This window comes from Perna viridis, chromosome 7 (assembly GCF_037379345.1).
Source record: "Perna viridis isolate PV_CMFRI_1.1 ecotype Kerala chromosome 7, ASM3737934v1, whole genome shotgun sequence".
Classification (NCBI taxonomy): Eukaryota; Metazoa; Mollusca; class Bivalvia; order Mytilida; family Mytilidae; genus Perna; species Perna viridis.
The window spans coordinates 11,142,501-11,164,396 of record NC_142451.1 but is presented as its reverse complement, the minus strand read 5'-3'; the positions used below and the strand labels follow the sequence as shown (position 1 = coordinate 11,164,396).

The 21,896-nt window shown below is 33.0% G+C and overlaps 1 protein-coding gene across 2 annotated transcripts in view; it reads left to right on the top strand.

Moving 5' to 3' along the window:
* LOC148611311 (glycerophosphocholine phosphodiesterase GPCPD1-like) overlaps positions 1 to 20,858 on the top strand; it is a 43,130-nt gene extending 22,272 nt beyond the window's left edge. Inside the window, exons 13-19 of one of the 2 annotated variants that reach the window (XM_088591742.1) lie at positions 3,935 to 3,974; positions 9,021 to 9,148; positions 12,674 to 12,804; positions 13,373 to 13,508; positions 16,738 to 16,898; positions 18,129 to 18,191; positions 20,093 to 20,858. In XM_088591742.1, the coding sequence (XP_088447868.1) occupies positions 3,935 to 3,974; positions 9,021 to 9,148; positions 12,674 to 12,804; positions 13,373 to 13,508; positions 16,738 to 16,898; positions 18,129 to 18,191; positions 20,093 to 20,279 (846 nt within the window). In that variant the 3' untranslated portion in view covers positions 20,280 to 20,858. The remainder of the gene's footprint in view (positions 1 to 3,934; positions 3,975 to 9,020; positions 9,149 to 12,673; positions 12,805 to 13,372; positions 13,509 to 16,737; positions 16,899 to 18,128; positions 18,192 to 20,092) is intronic. The other variant, XM_088591743.1, reaches the window with a different exon arrangement.
* The last annotated feature ends 1,038 nt before the right edge of the window (positions 20,859 to 21,896 follow it).

The window sequence follows — 21,896 nt, the reverse complement described above, 5'->3', positions numbered from 1 at the left end:
TATCTAGACGATTCTTTGTTGAAAGACCTTTCTCAGGACAAGCTTCTCGTAAACATAGATCTTGTCATCAAACTGTTTCTTTCCCTGGGATTCATAATTTCCTGGAAAAAGTAAGGTTTGATTTCTTCTCAGGACTTTACTTTTCTGGGAGAACATTACCTGACTCATCTAGGACTAGTTCTACCTCCTCAGGAAAAATTTCAGAACCTCAGCTTGAAAATTCATCAGTTTCTTTCTCAGGAAACAAGTTTCGGCTCACCAATTTTCTCAGCTACTAGGTCTCTTGAACTCTTTAGCAGATGTTGTTCCACTTGGTCGACTACACATTCAACCTTTCCAATTTTATCTACTTCAACATTGGCTCCCATCTTTTCAGAATTGGGAATATCAAATTCTAATTTTTCCTCAGGAATTGGCTCCCCACCTTTTATGGTGGACTGTTCAGGAGAATGTTTTGAAAGGCCAGCTTCTGTCCTTTCCATTTCCCAATCAGACTCTATTCACAGATGCCTCCAACCTCGGTTGGGGGGCATATCTGGAAGGTCGTTCAGTATCAGGGGTCTGGAGCCCAGACTTACTGAAAGAACACATCAATTTTCTAGAGATGAAAGCAGCTCTTTTGGCAATCTCTCATTTTCAGCATATTCTACAGAACATGTCTCTTGTTCTTGCATCCGACAATACGACGGTTATTCTTACTTAAAAAACCAAGGGGGAACTCATTGTTTCAAGCTATTTCTTCTTGCAAAAGAAATTCTTCTTTTTTGCAATCAACTTCAGCTTCAGCTAGTAGTTCGTCATGTTCCAGGGAAACTCAGTGTCTTAGCAGACTCTCTATCGAGAACTCTAGCCCCAGTGAATACAGAATGGGAACTTCTCCAGTCAGTATTTCAAGCAATAACTCTTCATTAGGGGTCTCCTCATGTAGCCCTATTTGCAACAAGTCTCAACTTCAAACTTCAGGTGTTCGTGTCTCCTGTCCCGGACCCAGAAGCTTATGCAGTAGACGCCATGAGTTTTCCTTGGGAAGGAATGTTTGGATATGCATTCCCTCCATTCAGATGTCTGTCAGCAGTTTTTTGGAAGATTGCTTTGGAGCAATGTCTGATCATTCTTATTGCTCCAGCTTGGCCCAAGTAAGCTTGGTATCCAGATCTTCTTCAACTGTCTTGTGCTGGTCCACTCTTACTACCGGTAAGACCCAATCTTCTTTCCCAGTTCAAGGGCAAGATTCGTCATCCCAATCCAGAGAATCTACATCTTTTCGCATGGCTTCTCTCAGGGATAGTTTCCAGGAGAGGCTTTTCTGAACGAGCAGCCAGACATCTCTCACGAGCAGTCAGAGGCTCTACCACTATCGCATACGATTCTAAGCGGACAATCTTCAGTAGTTGGTGTAGTGAGAAGGAAATTGATCCTCTCAAAATTACTGTTCAGCAGTTAGCTGAATTTCTTATCTACCTTTTTGAAGATAAAAAATTCCATAATTAAAGGTTATCGTTCTGCTTTTTCCAGAACTATCCACTGGTCTGGATTTTGGTAGTAATGAGTACATTTCTATCATCTTTTATCATCTTTAAAAACCTTTCCTTTTGAACCAGCTGAAGAAGTAGATATCAAATTTTTGTCATATAAATGTTGTTTTCTACTGGCATTAGCTTCAGGTAGAAGAAGAAGTGAAATACATGGTCTGTTCATGTCTGATTCATGTCTATGGTTCAATAGAGATAAATCTTCTGTCACTCTTTTAACTGATCCAGCTTTTTTAGCCAATAATCAGATTCCTAGTAGAGGTTCAGAGCCAATAGTTATACCTTCATTGCCTATTGATACTACTTGTAAACTACTTTGTCCTATCAGAATTTTACTCATTTATTTACAAAGAACCTGTAGTATTCAAGCTGAGACTAATACTAGGCTATTTATACCTATTAAGAAAAATGTCAAAGATTTATCAGCAAAAACATTATCTATCTGGATTTGTAAGACCATTCAGTTAGCTTACAATTCTTCTAGTGAAGAATCTCTGTCTAGTCTGAACATTAAAGCCCATGATGTTAGAGCTATTTCTAAATCTCTGGCACTGTTTAATAATACTTCTTTAGAGGAAGTTTTATCAGCAGGTTTCTGGAGAACTGAAAATTCATTCATTTCTCATTACCTAAGGTCATTATCTTCCTAAGCCGAGGGCTTATTTTCATTGGGACCTTTGATAATGGCACAAAAAGTTGTTTTATCTCCTACATCTTCTGGTTTAGGGGATTCAGCTTTACGTTAGATTCTGTTTTACTCAGAATTTATGATGGTAACGTATTTATTGTAATAAAATTTAACATTTTTAAAGTAAAATGGGATTTTATAAAATAAATACTTACCATCATAAATTATAGGTCCCTCCCAGCCTCCCCTTCATCCCCTGTTATTTTTTGTATAGATTCTTGCTCACTTTTGAAAATTAAATGGATGAATAAAGGGTAGATGGCTACTATTAGGTCATCCCATTGGATGATATTTTTAGATAGGGAATTCTGCCTGCTTGACTTGCGCAGATTGACTTACTCAGAATTTATGATGGTAAGTATTTATTTTATAAAATCCCATTTTACTTTAAAAATGTTAAAATTAATATCATTCCTTGGGCTAAAGCCCTCTGGGCTGATAAAAGTCCTTGAAATGGTATTCAGGTCAATATGAAAAAGGCTTTGTATTAATCATTAATTACACATTTTATCTATAGTATATATATATGTTACCTATATTAGTCTTATTTCATTGTAAAGGCTTTTCCGTGGTTTTAAAAGAAACAGGAATACTTGTACATAGATTCTTATAAAGGTTTACCTTAAAGCATGGAAAAGTCTGTAGAAAATAATTGTTCAATATAATATGCATGATTTACAGTGAAATCTGTCTCATCAAAACTTTGTCTACTTTTCTACTGGTGGCTTTTTTTTTCATTCCCTTTGTTTCAAACAATTCTTTTACAAACTATGTTGTACAAATATGTACTTAATTCCTTATACAGTAATAGACTCCTTTGCTGTATAATTGCAGGGGAGTCTATGAGCTTGTGACATATACTTCTGCAGGGTATGGAATGGTATAGAACAAAAGAATTGTCCTCACAGAAGTATGTTTTATTCATGCTCATGACTACCCCACAGTTTACAAAAGGTCTAAAAGTTACAATATGAATGGAAACACTATGTACTCATCTAGAGGAAAAGTGTAAACAAGTCTGTTATGACTGGAATTTTTACTTCCATATTTTGTAAAATTAATGGTAACTATTCCATTTGGCAAGATTCTGTTAAAAGTGAAACAAATGCCTTAAAATTGAGAGAATTGTGCTATTAAGATTCATACATGTATTAGAGAAAATGATTAATCTTTATTAAATTAAACCTTTGGAGTTTTCCATTATGTGGTTCGTTCTATTTTTAGTTTGTTCCCAGTTGTTCATCTCAGACACCATACCAGACAAACCAAAAGTAGAATTATTGAAAGTTGGTTCATACTGTTCAATGGAAATCAAGCTTTGTTTGTTCACTCCTTGCCAAGAAGTATATTAAGTCCTTTTGAGATCATATTTTTACCTTTGACAAAACTTGAGGAATAAATATTAGATTTAACCTTGTTGGCCCACTCTTTTCTATGATGGAGTTGTCCCTTTGTGTACATATTTTGGCTTCTGATTAAAGTTAAGAAATAAACACCAAAGATAGAAAGAGTTCAAAGTATACCCTTGCTACACTTTGAACACTTAAAATAGAAGGAAGATAATTTCCTGATTGTTTTATTATAAGTGTTTGAATAAGCATTTATTATAAGTGTTAAGGTGAGCGAGTCAGACTGTGTGGCTGTAACAAACATGGTACTATACTTTGGGGTTTGTGTTTTATGTGAAAATGCTTTTCAAGATTCTCTTTTTTAGTTGTCGAGTGCAGAGCATAAGATGGATGACAACGATCTTGGTAAGTGGGGGCATCTTCACGAAGTAACTTATTACCTATAAATGATATCGGTTTGATACCTCTTTGAAGCACCCATCTATTTCCTTTAGTACAATGTAACTTAAATGAATTCAGATTTGTCAAATGTATTGTACTTCTGTAAAGAGTCTCTTCATAATGCAATTACAAAGCCTTTTCATCTTATATTATTCTCAGTGAAACCTGTCTAAACTGAACCCTGAATAATAAGAAAACCTGTATAAACAGGACACTTTTTAAAACTACTATATGTCAATTAAAATGTGTTTTGAACCTTGGTAAACCAAACACATGTCAAAATTGAACCAGTACATAAGTGGTTTGTTTTAGACAGGTTTACATTGTAACTCTATTTTCTAAACCTTTGAGCTTTATCATATTTTCACAAGGTTTTACACTGTTGAAATGGATGTTGCTAGAGATACCCTTAAGGGATAAAACATGTAAAGTATTGAGAAGTGCTGTAAAGTTATTAACCATTTTGAGAGGGAGGGGAAAGGGGGGTATGTGGTTGGATTTTTTTCTTTTTTTTGGTGGGGGGAAATGTTCAAGTTATTCATTTATTGAAAAAAATTCCCCCATAAATTCACAAGACAGTTTTTTAAATAGAAATATTGATTTTGCTTGCTGCTTAAATATGAATAAAAATATTGCACTTGCAAAGCAAAAATTTTCATCCAGGTCAACCCCCCTCCCCCCCTCATTGTAATGTCCTTTATTATTTTTAAGAGTCTCAAATAGACAGTACATATATGGTAAAGTTCATGGTGCTCGCTGGTTTAGGCAATGCCTAACCCATATAAATTGGTAAAGAATACCTTTTGTTGCCAATATAAGTTGTAAGCTCCCAAGTGACCGTCTGTGGTTATTTAGATCGTCAGTAAATTCTGTTGGAGGGTGAGGCATTAATCAAATCCCTTCAACAGATCTACAGGCTGTCTGAATAATTATAGACAGTTATGGGAGCTTATAACATTTTTGTATGATTTTGCTTGTCTATATTATGGGAAAAAATTAACTATATTTCTGTGGATTATTTTTCAAGTCATTTGACTGTTACTATTTTTGTCTTGGTGTCCAGGTCAAATAATTGAAATGTACACACTAACTGGTGGCATGATTGAACTATAGAACCCAGGTCAAACTGTTAAAAAGTTCACCATCAGCGTGATTTGTCTGAACTGATTGCTATATAAGTGTCATTGTCAAGGTCACATTAATAACAAACTGTTTATACTATTGTTTTCATTGGTTGATTTTCCCTTTAGTGTCTTCATTAATATGTAGTTCCAGGGCATGAACATTCCGATTTCTCATTACCTGAGGAAAGTGAAATATTGCACAGGAAAGCCAGGTTGTTTGCAGTACTTCCCGTTGGAAAGTCATTTTTAGTTCACCAGGCCTATTGCCATCACTTGTCGTTGGTTGTCGTCGTCGTCCACCATCGTCTTTAACGATTGTACAGAACTCTTCTCCTCTGAAACTACTTGACTGATTAGAACCAAACTTCTTATAAATGTTTCTTGGGGTATCCTGCATAGAACCTGTGTGGGGATTTTTGATCCGTCGAAAAACATGGCTACTGTTACTAAAAATAGAACATAAGGGTCAGACAGTAGTCTTTCGCATATATATCAAAACCGTTAGGTTTAGCCAAACTCTTTCAGTTGCTGAAATGATCCTTATTACAAGGCCTTCAAAAGTCTTCAGGGATCAAAGTTGTCAGGCGACTCCTTGTAAGAGTTGTTGCCCTTGAAAGATGATTTTTTTTTTTTTTTTTTTTTCAGTTTTCAGCCAATATCTTGAAACCTATAATAGATAGAAAGAAACTTTCATTTGCTGAAATGATCCTTATGATAAGTCCTACCAAAGTCTTCTTGAGTCAAAATTGTTGGACATCTCCTTGTTAAATTTATTACCCTTGAAAAACAAACTTCAACCAGGTGAGCAATTCAGGCTCCTGGGAGACTCTTGTTTACAAATAGTTTGATTCTGTCTTTCGGTAAAAAGCTGTACAGGGCTTATGTTTATTAATGGATCCAACCGAATTTCCATGTAAACTTCGTATTTTTTTTTTGGCATTTTACTAGCTGGTACCAGATGTAAAATAATTTTTGTAGTTCAGAAATTACGTTATGTGAACCAGTTTAGGTGCGTTCAAGTTTCAATCAGTGGATGTCTACGAGGATCATTATTTTAGGGTTACATAAATTGTACCAGTAATGCCTGTCCTTGTTGGACAGTTACCAACTTTTGTAATATACAACAACTCTGAACTTTAATGAGATATAGCTTACCCGAAGTAAGACAATGGTTTACAGTGTATTCATATTTCTAGCCATAAGCATTATATAGAAACAAATTCAAACGCATCTGCACTGGTTTACGATAATGTGAAGCATTTCAAAGGGTGACAGTTGTTGTAACAAAAATGGACAAAATCGACATTTTCCCAAGCATATAAAACCGCTCCAGGTAGGCCTCAGAGTGCAGGATTTTGCATCTTGTTTTTTAAATTTTCTCTGGTGGGGTTGGGGGCATGCCCCTTAATTCCTAAGGGATTCAGCCAGGGGTAGTGAAATTTCTTCAGGGAAAGTGAATTATTTTCATAACCTACCCAAGGGAAAGTGAGGTTTAAATAAATTCTTCATGCCCTGAGTTCAGTGATCATTTCATCAATGGTGAATGGATTTTCTTCGTATGGTCTTCAGTTGCATATTGCTGCTGGTTATTTGGATGAATGGTTTTATCCAATTACAACTGATCAACACAGTGCAAAAATCTTACAATTTTAATTAAACTCTCCACATTAGGTTGAAAGTTAGTTAATCTATAGTTCTAAATTACTTTTTTATGTCAATTGTTTTGTTTTGATCCTACAGTCTAAATGGGGTCAAGCACCTATCTCTTTATACATTTATTTCATTATAAGCAATGCTTGAAAGAAATAGACCACTTTCATATGTTTTTCTGGTTGACATGGTTTACCACTATGTTCCATTTACAATAAATATTGATTTTAGAGTCAAGGCTGTTTAAAATACTTTACAAAGATTTTTTTTCATAAAGACTGCTAACAATTTAATTTTTAGCAATTTAATCATTGCATAAATAAAACCCCAAGAAAATGTATGTTGTCTATAAGTCCCACTTTTTGCAAGTTTGGTGCTGTATCTGTCAGTTCTATGATTATCCCTTTCTTGTCATTGTTTATGTGTCTAGATAAAATATCTTCCATCAATATCTCAAAATCACATTCTAGAATTACTCATTGTTTCTGACAGACATGACTTTATTCTTCTGAAATTCATCTATATTGTTGATCACATGACCTCGATATACTGATGATGATTTGCCATGATATCACCTAGAGAACTGTTTGGTTGTCAGGATGTTATATATACTTTACTCATTTATTAATAACATTACACTCTACACGTTGACGTACTCCCAAAGTTAGAGTGGGGAAACACTCTCGGACCCACATGGGGTCTGGGAGTAGGCCAGAGCATCAACACAGCAGCCCAGCTGCTAGTAGGACATACTCAGACTGAGTTCTTCGGTCAGGTATCCCAAAGGCTGGGCTCCGCTACCTTCTACTACTAACCGGCATTACTAACAGAATCCATGTAAGGAGCGGTCGTGCGAGATCCGAAAGGAAAGTCAAGATCATAAAAACCCCCAATTATCATTAATAACATTAGCATACTTTACTCCTTTAAATTGTCAAGTTTTGGTTCAACTAAATACAGAATTTCAAGCTACAAAGTGAAATACTTGTAGATTGAAAGTTTCTTTTTATTTGAAACTTAAGTTCACATACTAGTAATCCAAAGAGCATTTTCAAATGCTGTTCAGTTGTATATTTATATCTGTGTTCATCTGCCTATGGCTTATAAATTAATTCACAATTGCTTTAGGAATTCACATAGTTTCACTTTTTTTTTTAACGTGTGTTGATGAAATATACGCTCACTTTATTTATTTGTTTTGAGTTATAAAGCTTTGTTATTGTCAAAATATTGGCAACATCAACTTTTTCCTTCTTACCGCAAGGATTTCTGGATATTTTCTATTTTTTTAGTCTGTTAATGACCTAGCTTATACAACATTCTAGTACCAGCATCAGTATACCATCAAATTACTCCTCATTATAAATATATATGTTGTTATTAACCCATGACCAAGTACAAAAAATTTAAAAAAAATAATTTGTACTATTTTACTGTTTGCAAAATGTCATTATCCCTGAAATAACAATGTGATACTAAACATTGTATATTCATACAACTATTATTGTCAACATAGTAATGAAATGTTTTTAAAGATGTATATTTAAGTACTAGAATCTATAAGAATCAGGCAAAATTCATGCACAGAAAAAAACACATGAATTTAACAATGTGGGCACATATGTCATGGTCTGTTGAAGACAAATTGACAGTTCGTCTGTCTGAATAGTGTCAAAGGATGCAGGAAAGTGAGTTTATAGTGACAATGAAATGATAGGGGAATAGTGAGTTATCTCCCTTTGATGATGAAATTGCTATTCATTCAATTTATACCGTACTTCATATTACTGACACTTTAAATAGCAATGAACTCCATTTCTGCATTTCAGATAACATTTTGAATAAGGTTTCATGTGTCTTTTTTTCCCCCATGATTCACTAACTGATTCTTACAGAGAATGTAACTAAAAACAGGTTTGTAAAGAGTTATGATATGATGTTGTATATGGGTTTAGCTTCTACTAGCAAATACGTTGCTGTGTCTCAATGACGAATATTTCCCTACATTTTTTTAGTATGAATGTTATATATTATACCTGTTGACTTCACCCAAATACATAGTTTGATGTTATAGGGACCAGTTTCATGAAAATTTAAAATTACAAATGATTACATGTGAGAAGTCTCAACTGTAATCAACGACTACTGTTATCATTTGTAAACTTGAAATTTTCAAGAAACTCATGGGGAAATGTTGTGGCTCTGTTCTAATGGCATTGTATATATGTCTTTCCAGATGAGAAATACGCTGATGATAGTGATCCCTTTGATCTTCAGCCTTTCCCAACACTAGAACGCTGTTTTGAAGCAGTTGATCAACATGTTGGGTTTAATGTGGAAGTTAAATATCCCATGGAGAAATTGGTATGTTACATTTTTATTTGACCAATATTGAAATTTTACAACAGTAAAACAATTTTCTGCAGGAGTTTTAGTTAGTCTTCTTATGATTGGATGACCATTACCTGATGAACTTCCTTAGGTAGTTGAATGGATAATCAAGTATTAGGGTATTTCATTACCTGATGAACTTCCTTAGATAGTTAACTGGATAATCAAGTATTGGGGTATTTCATTACCTGATGAACTTCTTTAGATAGTTAATTGGATAATCAAGTATTGGGGTATTTCATTACCTGATGAACTTCCTGAGGTAGTTAACTGGATAATCAAGTATTGGAGTATTTCATTACCTGATGAACTTCCTTAGATAGTTAACTGGATAATCAAGTATTTGGGTATTTCATTACCTGATGAACTTCCTTAGGTAGTTGAATGGATAATCAAGTATTGGGGTATTTCATTACTTGATGAACTTCCTGAGGTAGTTAACTGGATAATCAATTATTGGAGTATTTCATTACCTGATGAACTTCCTGAGGTAGTTAACTGGATAATCAAGTATTAGGGTATTTCATTACCTGATGAACTTCCTTAGATAGTTAACTGGATAATCAATTATTGGAGTATTTCATTACCTGATGAACTTCCTTTGGTGGTTGAATGGATAATCAATTATTGGGGTATTTCATTACCTGATGAACTTCCTGAGGTAGTTAACTGGATAATCAAGTATTAGGGTATTTCATTACCTGATGAACTTCCTTAGATAGTTAACTGGATAATCAAGTATTGGGGTATTTCATTACCTGATGAACTTCCTTAGATAGTTAATTGGATAATCAAGTATTGGGGTATTTCATTACCTGATGAACTTCCTGAGGTAGTTTTACTGGATAATCAAGTATTGGAGTATTTCATTACCTGATGAACTTCCTTAGATAGTTAACTGGATAATCAAGTATTGGGGTATTTCATTACCTGATGAACTTCCTTAGGTAGTTGAATGGATAATCAAGTATTGGGGTATTTCATTACCTGATGAACTTCCTGAGGTAGTTAACTGGATAATCAATTATTGGAGTATTTCATTACCTGATGAACTTCCTGAGGTAGTTAACTGGATAATCAAGTATTAGGGTATTTCATTACCTGATGAACTTCCTTAGATAGTTAACTGGATAATCAATTATTGGGGTATTTCATTACCTGATGAACTTCCTGAGGTAGTTAACTGGATAATCAAGTATTAGGGTATTTCATTACCTGATGAACTTCCTTAGGTAGTTAACTGGATAATCAAGTATTGGGGTACTTCATTACCTGATGAACTTCCTGAGGTAGTCAGCTTGATAATCAAGTATTGGAGTATTTCATTCCCTGATGAACTTCCTGAGGTAGTCAGCTTGATAATCAAGTATTGGAGTATTTCATTCCCTGATGAACTTCCTTAGATAGTTAATTGGATAATCAAGTATTGGGGTATTTCATTACCTGATGAACTTCCTGAGGTAGTTAAGTGGATAATCAAGTATTAGGGTATTTCATTACCTGATGAGCTTCCTTAGATAGTTAACTGGATAATCAAGTATTGGAGTATTTCATTACCTGATGAACTTCCTGAGGTAGTCAGCTTGATAATCAAGTATTGGAGTATTTCATTACCTGATGAACTTCCTTAGATAGTTAACTGGATAATCAAGTATTGGGGTATTTCATTACCTGATGAACTTCCTTTGGTAGTTGAATGGATAATCAAGTATTGGGTTATTTCATTACCTGATGAACTTCCTGAGGTAGTCAGCTTGATAATCAAGTATTGGAGTATTTCATTCCCTGATGAACTTCCTTAGATAGTTAACTGGATAATCAAGTATTGGAGTATTTCATTACCTGATGAATTTCCTTAGATAGTTGACTGGATAAACAAGTATTAGGGTATTTCATTACCTGATGAACTTCCTTAGATAGTTAACTGGATAATCAAGTATTGGAGTATTTCATTACCTGATGAACTTCCTTAGATAGTTAACTGGATAATCAAGTATTGGAGTATTTCATTCCCTGATGAACTTCCTTAGATAGTTAACTGGATAATCAAGTATTGGAGTATTTCATTCCCTGATGAACTTCCTTAGATAGTTAACTGGATAATCAAGTATTGGAGTATTTCATTCCCTGATGAACTTCCTGAGGTAGTCAGCTTGATAATCAAGTATTGGAGTATTTCATTACCTGATGAACTTCCTTAGATAGTTAACTGGATAATCAAGTATTGGAGTATTTCATTCCCTGATGAACTTCCTTAGATAGTTAACTGGATAATCAAGTATTGGAGTATTTCATTCCCTGATGAACTTCCTGAGGTAGTCAGCTTGATAATCAAGTATTGGAGTATTTCATTACCTGATGAACTTCCTTAGATAGTTAACTGGATAATCAAGTATTGGAGTATTTCATTCCCTGATGAACTTCCTTAGATAGTTAACTGGATAATCAAGTATTGGAGTATTTCATTCCCTGATGAACTTCCTGAGGTAGTCAGCTTGATAATCAAGTATTGGAGTATTTCATTACCTGATGAACTTCCTTAGATAGTTAACTGGATAATCAAGTATTGGAGTATTTCATTCCCTGATGAACTTCCTTAGATAGTTAACTGGATAATCAAGTATTGGAGTATTTCATTCCCTGATGAACTTCCTGAGGTAGTCAGCTTGATAATCAAGTATTGGAGTATTTCATTCCCTGATGAACTTCCTTAGATAGTTAACTGGATAATCAAGTATTGGAGTATTTCATTCCCTGATGAACTTCCTTAGATAGTTAACTGGATAATCAAGTATTGGAGTATTTCATTCCCTGATGAACTTCCTTAGATAGTTAACTGGATAATCAAGTATTGGAGTATTTCATTCCCTGATGAACTTCCTTAGATAGTTAACTGGATAATCAAGTATTGGAGTATTTCATTCCCTGATGAACTTCCTTAGATAGTTAACTGGATAATCAAGTATTGGAGTATTTCATTCCCTGATGAACTTCCTTAGATAGTTAACTGGATAATCAATTATTGGAGTAATCATTGTCATTTCTACTTTCTATTTGTTTTCATATTGATTTAGCTGTCCTTTTTTGGCTCAAATTGTATTTGTTTATGTTCTCTGTATCAATTTATTTGTGAGAATAAAGACATACAGTGAGGATGTTGATAAATATTGTGACTGTAAATATTTTTCGCTATGTACTAATTTTTTGCTATTTTGGCAGTGGACTGAAAATCATGAAAAATAGTACCCATGAGATTGATTTATAACACCATGTAACAATAATCATTGTTTAAAACTGCAAAAGTTGATATCTGTGAGTAAATCTACTTGACAGAGTCTGCGAAAATTGATATGTTTACAGTATCGCCATAAAAAGTCTTTGTTTTCGAGTTTTGAAACATCCAGGGTTCAAGGGAACTTTCTTTTGGTAAAAATATTCAAATTTCTCTAAATTGTGATTAATATGTGATGTGCTTACTGTAGGGTCTTAATTTTTCAGGATGGCACCTTTGAAGAAATCAACTTCTTTGACAGGAATAAATACGTAGACACCATTCTGCGATCAGTTTTTAAGAATGCCGGCACCAGAAGGATTGTTTTCTCAAGCTTTGATCCTGATACTTGCGTTCTGTAAGGAATGTAAAAAACTCTAACCACTAATATACACAGAAAATGAATACAAACCACAATATTAATCCATAAAAATGTAAGATGATAGCTAAGCATATACATGATATACTTCAGTGAATTTTGTTTTTAGCAGTCTTCTAGATATTCATTTTTTGTATCAAAATAAATTGTTTTATAATATGTTTTTTACACATTACTGACTTGGAACTCCTGAGTTCAAATTAAACTTCAAAAGCACAAGCTGTGAACCTTTCAAAGTTTGAAATCAGTGGTCCACTGATGTAATACCAAAACTCCTTAAAAAAAAATATGTCAAATTCCAGGACTTTGGTAAATTAAATGTCAAAATTTTTAGGTTGGGGGAGGATCTCTTACCACCAGAAAATTGAACCTCTGCACAACCTAACAATAATTTACTGACCTGAGTATTTCCTGTAGTGAATTAATTTTAATAAGTTTCAGTATAGGCCCTTAAAAATTACATGCAAAATATTACATGTACATGATACTATTTTTTTAATTTTAAAACAGGTGAAATGCCAGTAAAAATAAACTCCTCTTTTCACAGGTTGAGATTAAAACAGAATAAATACCCAGTATTGTTTTTGACTTGTGGACAATCAAGGCATTCCAGTGATTATGCTGACCCTAGGTCTAAACATGCTAAAACAGCAATTAGTTTTGTCAAATATGCTAACCTGTTGGTAAGTTACATGTATATTTGCTCATATTTGTTCAAAAATCAGCAATTCAACTTACACTGCACATCAACTGAAAGATAAATCACACTATTGTTTATTTGCATTGTATGGCGCAAACTATTATATCGTTGTCAATTTGTGACATTGCTTTTTGCATGAAATTCGTGATTTATCTCTCTTTGACCGTAGAAGCAATATGACGTTGAGATTCAAGGGCCACTTTGAAAAATCTTCCGTAAATGACATATGTCCGTCTGTCCTACACAAACTCACGACTACAATTTCACAGTGGATTCCGAGGAAACTTATACCAAATGTTAATAATACTTTGACTTTGAAAAAATGATAATCAGCATTGTACAATAGTTTTAGAAGGAGTTATGCCAATTTGATTATCAAACATATTAGTGAGGATCGGATGGGAGGTATGGAACAATGTTCTTTTCTTGGAGAATGTGAGTTAGTTTTTGTAATTCTGACAAGATGTTTAAATGAGGAATATTAAACATAGTCCTGTATTATTGCAAATAAAACATAATTTTCTAGTACATTTACTGAGGTAAAAATGTAGTAAAAGTTTCATGCAGAGTATCTAATCAAGGCATGTATTCAGAGAGCCGGATCCAGTTAATGCTCCTTCCTTGAAATTTAAGGATATTTTTTTGTATGAAATCATGATTGATTGTCGTCCATTTGCAAAAAAGTCTATGCAGTATCAGAGTAGGAACAATGAAAAAATAAGATAGCCTTACAATCAGGACGTATGTTTATCGACAAGGATGGCCTGCCAATATATTTTATTTGATTCTTGGATCAAATTTTCTGTCCTGCCCTTTTTTTTTTAACTTTTTTCTTCTGCATAGAGCGCCGAAATATTATTTAATGTAAAGGAAAAATATTAGGACAATAATAGGTCATGCCTTTTTATTTCTTGAAAATTTCAATCCTGAATTTTTATTTCAAAACTGACACAAAATACGCCACAAAAAGACACAAACTTGTACAACTTCACATTGGAGGTGCACTCTCTTACATGGAAAATACTTCACTGGCGGCTGTTGTGCGATATTTTCTTCCTATTGTTTAGTAAAAATATTACTACTAACTGTTGAAACGCACTACATACATTTATTCAATGTTGAACTTTAGATCCCGATAAGTCATTCGCCATTGAAGTATTATAAATAAACATTGTAGTACGTGTACTTAAAATATGAATACTAATTATAACATGTTCATGCGAAGAGACATGGTCATGCAACCAGATTAGTTTTATGAATATATCGCCTTTTGCCCAATTTTCTGTTCTTTCCAGTTGTAATTCTTTTTGTCCTCCACTTATTTCTTCACAGTCAAGTTTTGTATTTCCGTTTTAATATTCTATTTATTCTAAAGACATTCCGTCACTGACTATGACGTAACGTCATCCAACATAACATTTGGAGCAGGAAACATCCAATAACCAAACAAAATTCTGCAGAAATTGTACTCAAATGTGATGAACTTTATTATTTGATCGGTGACCCCCACTTATAAAGAGTTAATAACATCAGCTAATGGATACATTTTCATACCGCAAGTTTGAAAAATATCTTAACGTGAGAAGTATTTCAGATTATATGGTTCAAAAGTTAGTTTTTCTTTTGGCGGGAAACAATAAAAGGTTCTTTTTAGGTGAATGAAACTCATTGTATTTTGTTTTTAATGTTTTATAAATGAAATACAGACAATTTTCAAGCTACTGGTATATGGCATGTGTCATTCATAAAAATATTGGCGTCTGAATTGAATTCGGAAAATGACAAAAACTCCTGATTTTACGAATTTTTAAACTGCTAAACCTTTGTTAAAAGCAGGGTGACGTATACTTTTTAAAAGCCTTTAGACTGTAAAACCTGTCTAAACTGAACCCCTCTTGAATTTAAAACCTGTCTAAACTGAACTCCCTTTAGACTGTAAAATCTGTCTAAACAGAACCCTTTAGGTTTTAAAACCTGTCTAAACTGAACCCCTTTAGACTGTAAATCTGTCTAAACTGAATGCCTTTATACTGTAAAACCTATCTAAACTAAACACCTTTAGACTTAAAAACCTAGCTAAACTGAATGCCTTTAGACTGTAAAACCTGTCTAAACTAAACACCTTTAGACTTTAAAACCTCTCTAAACTGAATGTCTTTGGACTGTAAAACCTGTCTTAACTGAACCCCTTTAGACTGTAAATCTGTCTAAACTGAATGCCTTTATACTGTAAAACCTATCTAAACTAAACACCTTTAGACTTTAACACCTATCTAAACTGAATGCCTTTAGACTGTAAAACCTGTCTAAACTAAACACCTTTAGACTTTAAAACCATTTTAAACTGAATGCCTTTAGACTGTAAAACCTTCTAAACTGAACCCCTTTTAGACTGTAAAACCTGTCTAAACTGAATGCCTTTAGACTTTAAAACCTGTCTAAACTGAGCACCTTTAGACTTTAAAACCTGCTAAACTGAACCCTCTTTTTACTGTGAATCCTGCCTAAACTGAACCCCTTTAGACTTTCAAACCTGTTTTAACTGAATGCTTTTAGACTGTAAAACCTGTCTAAACTGAACCCCCTTAGACTGTAAAACCTGTCTAAACTGAATCCCTTTAGACTTTAAAACCTGTCTAAACTAAACATTTTAGACTGAAACCTGTCTAAACTGAACACTTTGACTGGAAAACCTGTCTAAACTGGACCCTTTAGACTGTAAAACCTGTCTAAACTTAACTCTCTTTTGACTGTAAAACCTTCTAAACTGAACCTTTTATATTGTAAAATCTGTCTAAACTGAACCCCTTTAGACTTTAAAACCTGTCTAAACTGAACCCTTTAGACTGAAACCTGTCTAAACTGAACCATCTTTTGACTATAAAACCTTCTAAACTGCTGAACCCTTTAGACTTTAAAACCTGTCTAAGCTGAACACCTTTAGACTATAAAACCTGTCTAACTTGAACCCTCTTTAGATTGTAAAATCTGTCTAAACTGAACCCCTTTTGGACTTGAAAGACCTTAAAGAGGATCTGGTATAGACAGCTTTTATTGTATTTGTAATGGGTTATATAAGTTACTGATCAAGTTCTCTGTATGTGTATATCTGAATTAAATTTCATGAGTTTATTCCTAGTTTTGTAGAATAAGGGTGTTTTTTTTATTATCAGAAAGCCTTCTATACATTTTATATTGTTCTGTTTTTGTAGGGTATAGACATTGATTCTAACTTCGTATTGAAAGAACCTGAAGTACTGAAAGACATTAAAAAACATGGACAAGTCGTGTTTTGTTGGGGAGAGATGAACAATGACTCCAATGTGATAAATGAACTAAGACAACTTGGAGTTGATGGAATTATTTATGACAGGTGAGTTTAACTAAACTGAAACCTGGAATTAATTTATTGTGAAAGTACTTTAAATTGTGGATACCAATTTTCGTGGATTAGGAAAGAAACACAAGTTTGTGGATTCTTGAATTCCTGGTTTTGAGGTTTTCACTATACACTTCAATAGAAATCTCCTGTTCATTGGGAACCAAATTTCATGGTTAGGCCTACCCACGGAAACCATGAAAATTGGTACCCCATGAACAATAGTACTTTAACAGTAGATTACTGAGAGAAGGTTTTAATAATTTTAAGCTGGAAATTTGCCATTATACTAGGAGTTTGGTAATTGTATCACACCAATATACTTTAAATGTTTTGGTATCTTTGTGTCAGGAAATTATTCTGGGTTTACCAAACTGCATGGGCTCTGATTATTCTGGGTTTGCTAAACTGCATGGGTTCTAATTATTCTGGGTTTACTAAACTGCGTGGGTTCTAATTATTGATGACCTGAGATTCTTAGAAATTTTATTTACCTGGGTCCTGGAAATTCAACTCATATAACACTTCTGTTAACTCAAGTAGACCATTGATTTGAAATTATGAAAAGTCCAGGACTTTGAAGTAAATTTGAACCCCGGGTAAGACTTAGACTTGACAGATCTATTTGGCTCCATTTTATGAATGACTAACTGAAATTGTTTTTGAAGTTTCACATATTTATGAAATTTTACAGCCAAATGTGACACATGATAATCATGTGATTTACCTATGTTAGTATGAATGAGTATCATATTATTCTCATGTGTTTATTTTGCCTGTGAAACATGATATTATCATATCACACATGTTTCATAATATTACCACATGATTTTCATATGTGACACTTTTGGTTATGTAGGTCAACAAAAAATGTCTGTCTTAAAGGAACATTTTGATTTGAGGTTTTTGAATGAGTAGAAATATGAGAAAAATCATTAAAAGATAAGTTACTGGCAATATTTAAACATTTTCCATTGTTCTTTTTTTTTATCACAGCCATAGGCTGGAATAGAATTTATAATGTATTCTATTCCAGCCTATTTCTGTAATAAAAAAAGTAAAATGACAATTTCCTGTGTTACTGCTATTATTCTGTATTTAAATTGACCATAGCTGACTTCACCTCTGCCATAATGTTAGGTAGAAGTTTGTTTTCCCAAGGTTATATTAATTAATTTAGTGTTTTAATTGACTTTGTGTGACAGATAAACCTTGTTATTGCAGATGGTTGGTACATGACGACATTCATGAATTGTGGGAGTTTACTGATGACAAAAAAATAATTGGGTAAATTTGTGTGGATTTAATTTAAACCTTTACTGTAGTGTCTCACTTTAGTCTGTTTTATATTAGAGGTTGACCATTTTTAGAATTTTTTTTGACGTCTAATATAAAACTTTTCGGTGTTTCCTGGTAATTTAGCCACATGTTTTTGCTGGGATGATTAATGAAAAGAAACTTTGTAGTTTGTATTCATTGTTTTACTAATTAAGTCTTAGTTTCCTCCACCACTCATTTAGATTTAAGAGATTGTTAAAATTATGTATTATGTATTCATTTGTATAAAATCTACACATTGGATCTATGTGTGTGTGTGTTCAGAAATTTTTTTTTCCTGTACATTAAAGCTAGATTTAATGGCTTCATAATTAGATCCTATTGAATATCCTCACAATTTATAATTTGTGTACAAAATATATCCAGTACTCAACAGGGAAGTGATTCTAGTGGCTTGATAGTTTAAAATGGCTTTAGAGGGAAATGGATATAGAGTTAGTTTGCTTCTATGTACTGTCAGTAATGATAGAGGCATATTACAGTAGATTTTAGAAAATGTGTCTGTCTGTCTGTTCATCTGCCTCAGATTCTGATTTGTACTGAAACCCTGAAATACTCTTTATAAATGGTATATATTATGGCATACTTTAGTACAACTGTCCATCCATTATTCATACTTTGACAATACATTTGTAACTCAAAATCACTTTCAGTGATTTCCACCATACTTTACTGTATTGTTTATTTCCATAGGTGTTAGATATAAGGTATATAAATTTTGTATTTTACATTTCCCAGTATTGGGATATTATTCAAAAGAAACTGATTTTTGTTTAAAGACAATTACTCCAAATCACTTAAAACAGTTTCCTTGACACTTTGATGAACTGTTAATGTCTGCATTTGCCATTTATGTATGTAAAGATGAACTAAAAGGTAATGTCATTGGCTGATTGCACAGCCGTCTTTTTTGTATATAGAGAGGGTCAAATTTGTTTGGTACACATTTAATATCATGTATCCCATTAATTTGATCTGATTAGTGGTGCTGCAGTGATGTATTAACACATTTTCTTGTGCATCTTCTATTTACATAATGAACACGTTAAATGATAATTTAATGAATTAAGATGGACTTGTTACATTATACCTCTCCCAATCATGGTTAACAGACTTTAACTGAAGCCTGCCCTGTGGTGTGAGGGTTTTAAGGCCCATGGATGGTCTTGAGCTGACATTTTTTATCCCAGTAAGGTTATTGTCACTTTGACATATTCACCATTTCCATTCTCATTATATTTAAGTTAATATCATATCCTTTATAACATCATTAACTAAGAAACTTGTGTTGCTGTTAGAATTTTTAATTTTTCCAATCACCAATTGTTTCAATAGCAACTTCAGTGTTCAACTTTCTCCCTATAAATTATAGGAAGATCAATGCCATACCATGAACAATTATATCACCTTTCAGTAATGATAAGCATTTTTCACTCCTGAATGGTAGAACATTAGAATTTCCCTTAAATAATCCCTATTTAGTGACGTTAATCTCTTAATGAATTAACGCATCATGTATCTACTATAATTGTTTGTTTTATATAACTTTAAATGTTATGAAAATGATTTGGCAGCTATACTCGATAATGACAGCTATATATTTTAGTATTAAATCTGAATCTTTTTTGCTTTATGTTGAATATAATTTTGTTTAAATATAACCAACTAAACTTTATTACAGTTTCTGAATTTCTTGCAAAATAGCTTACCATGTTTTAACAAAGAAAACTTTTTTTCCATCCATAATTTGTAAATTGAAAAAGTATAATGATCCTGACTCTTGTCTGGAGTTAATTATGTTGGTATTAAGATGTCAGTATCATTTTTTTTTTTTTTTTTTTTTATTGCAGAATTGACAGATTGAAAGGCACAAAAGAAAATGTTTTCATGGTGGAGAAAAGAATAAAAGAGAAGTTACTGCAACCATTAGATGATAATAGGATAGGGAATGGGACAATTACCAGTGAGTCAGACATTAGTGAATCTGACACTCCAACTTCTCCGATTACCGACCCTATGACAGGTGCCCCTTCGTAACAAAATTAAGGTCACAACAAACTCAGATATGCAATGTACTATTTGACATTCATATTTTAACTTTATTAATTTGTGATGCTGTGTATTTGACCAGTAGTACATTTACATTTTATATGTACATTTTTATTAACTGTATTTGTATTAACATCTGTTTGATAATTGATTATTACTGTTTCTCACTAAACATCTATGGTAAATCCAGGGAGAGGGTTCAGGGTTTTGGAAGTTGATTTTGTTGGAAAACTTTGTTAATTTTGTGCAAAGTTTGGACAAAATGACCAAATGATAGTCTTTACTCCTTTTATATATCTCTTGAATGGATCCCTCCCCCCTTTTTAGAATATATTTCTGGTTCCATCCCTGACAATGCAGTTTGACATTACAAATGTTAAGGGACTGAAGATCTTTTTTTTTAAATAATTTGACCATTTGCTTTGTACTGTTCATTCCTTGTCTTTTGTTAATGAGATTAAAGACCAATTTTTGAATGAGATTGTAAGTTTCAACAGTTGAAGTAAAACCAATAAATTTAAAATAGGTCACTGCTACTTATGTGTACAATAAAGATGTGATGATTTATTTTGTTGTACATTTGTAGAACATATCACAGAATCTCATATTGAAAAAGGAGATTGAAGAATTATTAAACGGAAAAAACAAACATCTGAAAATGCATGTATTATGGTGTTTTAAATGGTTCTTTAGATTGAAAAAGCTGTTAGGTTATTGATTGTAGAGATCAGATGTACTTTTATGAGTGTTGATTGAACTTTAGAGTTCTGCAAGTTCAAAGTGCATAGAAACTGATTGGATGTTTGGTTTGGTTTTTACAGGTATTTGGTTATGCAGGTCTTGTTTACACAGGTTTTTTTTTTTTTTTTTTTTTTTTTTTTTTTTTGCATTTGTAATCATTGCATCAACTTGATATTGTTTTCTGACTGTAATTTACATGATATGTTTTAAAAGGTTTTGGTATGTTATGTATACACTGATTTGAATTGTTATTGTTTTAATTCTGTCATTCTTTGTTAATTTGGAAAATAACTTTTATGATTTTACTATTGTTTATATACAGTACATGTAGAATGTTGGTTACAATAACTAGGAAATTTGTACATCCTTAAAGAAGAAACAAATCTTATTTTAAATGTTTACTTCTTCTAGTATAAACATTGAATTTCAAAAGATTTCACTTGGTATAATTTATAGTGAATTTTCACTTGCATTAAAAAACGCTTTTCTTTATTTTAATATAGGGCTAGCAGTAGTAGGAACAGATCACAGGGACTAGCTTCCCCTATCAAATATGCATCCAAGCTGATATGTAAACACAGAATTATGTATGTTATACTGCATATTAATAGGGTGAGCAGCACTGTGCATGTACTACAGAGATCTCCATGATCTAGAGCTATATGTATGTTAATAAATATAATCTATGTATTTTGTTCAAAGATGTTTATTGAAAAGATACATTAAAAATGCTGGTCATGACTACATAAGTTCAGAAGATTCAAGAAAATTAAAATTACATAGCAAATAGACCTCAGTGTCTTGAGACATCTTGTGATGTCTTGAAACATGTTAAATTATGTCTTGAGACACATCTAAAGACAC